Source organism: Egretta garzetta, unplaced genomic scaffold, assembly GCF_000687185.1.
Source record: "Egretta garzetta isolate BGI_Z169 unplaced genomic scaffold, ASM68718v1 scaffold147, whole genome shotgun sequence".
NCBI lineage: Eukaryota > Metazoa > Chordata > Aves > Pelecaniformes > Ardeidae > Egretta > Egretta garzetta.
In genome coordinates this window covers 534,094-538,039 of record NW_009260173.1, presented here as the reverse complement: position 1 = coordinate 538,039, position 3,946 = coordinate 534,094, and the positions used below count along the sequence as shown (strand labels likewise).

At 48.8% G+C, this 3,946-nt stretch overlaps 1 protein-coding gene across 1 annotated transcript in view; it reads right to left on the bottom strand.

The window, feature by feature from the left end:
* Positions 1–3,946, bottom strand: part of TGFBI (transforming growth factor beta induced) — a 54,316-nt gene that overhangs the window by 8,880 nt on the left and 41,490 nt on the right. Inside the window, exons 3-5 of the mRNA XM_009641756.2 lie at positions 2,751–2,815; positions 1,717–1,874; positions 476–640 (exon numbers count right to left, since the gene is read on the bottom strand). Coding sequence (XP_009640051.1) covers positions 476–640; positions 1,717–1,874; positions 2,751–2,815 — 388 coding nt within the window. The remainder of the gene's footprint in view (positions 1–475; positions 641–1,716; positions 1,875–2,750; positions 2,816–3,946) is intronic.

Below are 3,946 nucleotides of genomic sequence, written 5' to 3'. Positions count from 1 at the left end.
AAAGAGCCACGGGGTGTTATGTGCAATAAACCAAAAAAGCAAAGCAGCCTCTGCTGTTTTTCTATTTCAAACGCAGCGAGCACTGTAATATTGAATCAGCAGGAGCAGAAGTGTGGTTTCCTAAAAAAACACACAAAGAATGAGAATGCTCTATCAAGAATGTTTGAGGCGTTTCACATTGAAAGAGCTTTGGAAATACTCAGTGGTTTTGTCTACCCTGAATCATCAAGACTTAGAAACTATGCAAGCGCCAACGGTTGGGCAAGCACGCTGTTACACGGCAACGCGGGCAACTTCCCTGCAACAGCATCGATGACGCCATCTGCTTACAAACACACTTTCAAGGTCCTTCTAAATACGTCTCCTAAATCAACAGTTGTCAATCTAAGCATTACAGAGTCCTGGAGGTCCAAGGGCAGTGCAAGGCAGCAGAAAAGCAAGCCCAGTCTAGGTAGGTTTAATACAAACGTCTTACCCCATTGGGATAGTGGTGAATCTGGATAGGCAGGTCCTGGTACATGGAGTTAAGTGTGGTCCCATGCTTCAGGTCATCCGTGAGGACCCGTTTGTTCACCATGTGGTAGCGGAGGGCATTGAGCAGCTCAATGTTAACATTGCTGACCAAGGAATCCAGGGTTTCCTGAAAATCAGAAAAATCATTTTTCAGTGCTGGGCACAATTAAAGTGAGTTGTGAGAGCGAGCCAGGCGGTCTGGCTGCGTCCAGGGGGCTTCCACGGCGGGTGCGCGCACGCGTGTATATTAGGTGATACACTCAGCTTTAAGCCATCTGGGCAAATTAAGAGCTCTAACTTTCATAAATCGTTACCTTTGCCAGAGCTAGCGGCTCTGGCACCCACCATCCTTGGCAGAGGAAGGGATGATGGCAGCAAGCTCCAAGGCGTGGGATCACGGCATCGAAATGAGCAGAAAGGCAGGAAAAGGCATCGCTCAGGGCCAAGGACGAATACGCCGGGAGACCTTCCCCAACAGCATCATCCCTGCAAGGGGCTCTGCTGGTGCACGTCTGGGGTAGAGGCTTGGTAGCAGGGGTAGCCAAAAAGATGCCCCCTCCCTGCCCCAGTAGTTGTTCTTACATATTTATGGGCAAGTGATTTAAATGTGGGGTGTAGGTGGGTGGGGGTTGTAGAGTCAGGACTCTCCCCTGTTCACAGAGATGCTCCGCTAGGATGGGAGCAGCAGCAGGACGGCGGGGACAGTTTCAGTAGTGGAAAAATCACAAGACCCAGAATGAGAAAATAAAAATCAATGTAAAGGGAATTTCTGTGTAGGTGAGCATGGGAACGCACTGACACAGGTTTACCGAGGCTCCAGTTGGGACTGGCTACTTGCACGAATTATTAAGAAAAACTGGAGTGGTAAAGTAAGGGTCAGCAAGAAAAACCAAAAGGGATGGGAAGTCTCTTGCTGGAGGTCTTAGTGCAATCTCTAACGGTAAGAAGCAGGGAAAACTGAATGAGGTGATTTTTACATCCATGCGCTGGAGAGCATCCACATCTCTGCAGTGTTGGCTCCTTCAGAAACAAAGCTCTGGAGCCAATGGGCCAGTGCAGTGGTTCCCACCTCAGAAATTCATAGCTCTTCCCAAATGAGGGCTGTGTCTGCTCGAGATGGGGCTGGATCCAGCCCCCTGCAGAGCTGGATCTCCGCTAGAGCAAGCCAGAGGACGAGGAGAAAGAAGAGGAATTATATCTTACAGCAGGCAAGGACGCCCAGGCCTCGTTACTCGGGGCAAAAATGGTAAAACTTCCAGGTCCTTCGATTTCTGGCCTTAGGTTAGAGCGGTCGGAGTAGAGCTGCGTGGTGGCAGACCCAACAACTCCCAGCGTTTCGTAGATGTTCGAAAGCGGCAGCGCTGAAAGGAGAGAAGGTTACGTTCCCAACACATCATTCATCCTTCCCTGCCCTGCGCTGAATTAAAGGAGAGCTGCTGGTGAGAACGCCTGGGGAAACAAGGCACGTCAGGGAACTCCTATCTGTTCATTAATTAGATAATAAATAAACAAGGCTTGACAGCTCCAACCTCAATTACAGCAGTGTAATCCGGGATCTACTGCCTCCCCGCAGGTTTAAATGGAGTTACTCCGGATTTATATGCACGTGAGTTGAGGCAAGCAAAGACATTCATTGCTTTCAGCCGATCCTTGTTCATACTCAGGGTTTTGGCGCTCGGAGCAGGCAGCTTGGTCCCCACTGCCCCGCCTGCTCCAGCCCATGCGATGAACTGGGCGGCATCACGCTTTTGTGGAAGAAAGCGTTCAGAAAGCAAAAGCGGAATGCGCCTTTCTTCGATAAACCCAGTTACCTCCCTCCCCGCCCCCAGCAGCGGCTGAACTGTGTTTTCCCCTAAATGCAGTTTTGCTAAACTCATGCTTGCCAAAACAAAAACGAGCAGAGGTTGGCGGAGCTGGCTGCTACTCTGCCATCCCTTCGTATTGCATTTCCAATGCAGCTCTATTACTTGTTGGAATAAGTAGTTCCCTATGGTCCTCCCATGCTTGATTAAGTTTAATTATAGCCAAGGTTTCAAGTTGTCTGGAACATTTTGCATGCTTTGGAGCTGATCTGGCACTCAGCTGGTGCTCTGCCGAGTCCTTTTTTGACTCGGTCATGGCAATACTGTGCACAAATTGCAAAAATCAAATCCACTTTGAGTAATTTTCTAACATTTCCCTTTACTAGGCAGCTGTATAATTTTAAGAAGTCTGAAAAATGTCAAACGTATTTTTACCAGCTGGGCAGCCTTTTTCTCCAGGAACCTTTTCATATCCAGGGCAGCACTCGTAACTGATCACCCTGGAAGAAGAGATGGATACGGCAGATTAACCGACGGCGTCTCGCTGCGTTTTCTCTCTTCGCTACAGGTCTGTGCCCAGCCATACTTGGTGATGTTCCTAAGCAGACTCTTCATTAGAAATATAGACTTGAACAGAAGACAAACCACAACTTTTATCTGCTTTGGGGCTGCACGGTGCCAATTCCTCCACAGAACAAAAGCAGACACAATCGCTTTTCAAGACTGCACTTTCCAGGAGACTTTGCACAAATGGTGGATGGAAACCGATGCCCTGGTCCCACCAGATAACCTACGCCAGACCCTGCAAATCCTGCTTCATTTGGGCATGTTTCCCGTGGGATTTGGGGATCTCCCCGGCTGACTGTCGCATCTGATCGCTGTTTGAGCAACGTGCTGCGACCCTGGCTTAGGGACATGGTTTAGTGGTGGGATGGCAGTGCTAGGTCAACGGTTGGACTCGATGATCTTAAAGGTCTTTTCCAACCTAGACAATTCTGTGATTCTGTGAAAACCACAGGGGGCAGAGACCCCATCCTGGGGATGTGGGGCCCTCCCCGGACTTGCAGACCCTACGTAAGCAAGAGCTGCCCGAACGCTGCGTCCATTGTCTGCAGCTCAACGGGAAATAAGTCATCTGATTCTCAGAGGTGGCCGTTTGATGGAACGTGTTTTGATATTGACAGGGGGGACAGAAAAAAAAAAAAAAAAAAAGGAAAAAAAAATAAGCCCAGAAGTTGTCCGTTTATTTTTCACAGGGGATTCTTTCACCTCTTGCTCTTACGCTCGGCGTGAAAGGAGCAAGGCCATCTGACTGCTAGGCTGAAGTCAGCGAGGGAAGGGGTGCTCCTCCCAAAGACGAGCATTCCCTCTGTGCTCCCGCTTGGATTGGAGGCACGGAGGATGCTGTATGGCCGAGCCTCAGCACGCTCACTCAAAGAGAAAGGAAAATCCTCGAGCTTCAGATATTTGTCATCATTTTAACACTGTTAACAAACAGTGGAAATGCCTGGGGTTTAAGAGGGAATTCTTCAGGGTAATTAACAGCCAGTAAGTTAAACAAATACCTGCTTTTCTGTGACAGAAGCAAATAAATTCCGTGTCATGGTTTCCTAAGAGCATTACAAAGCAAA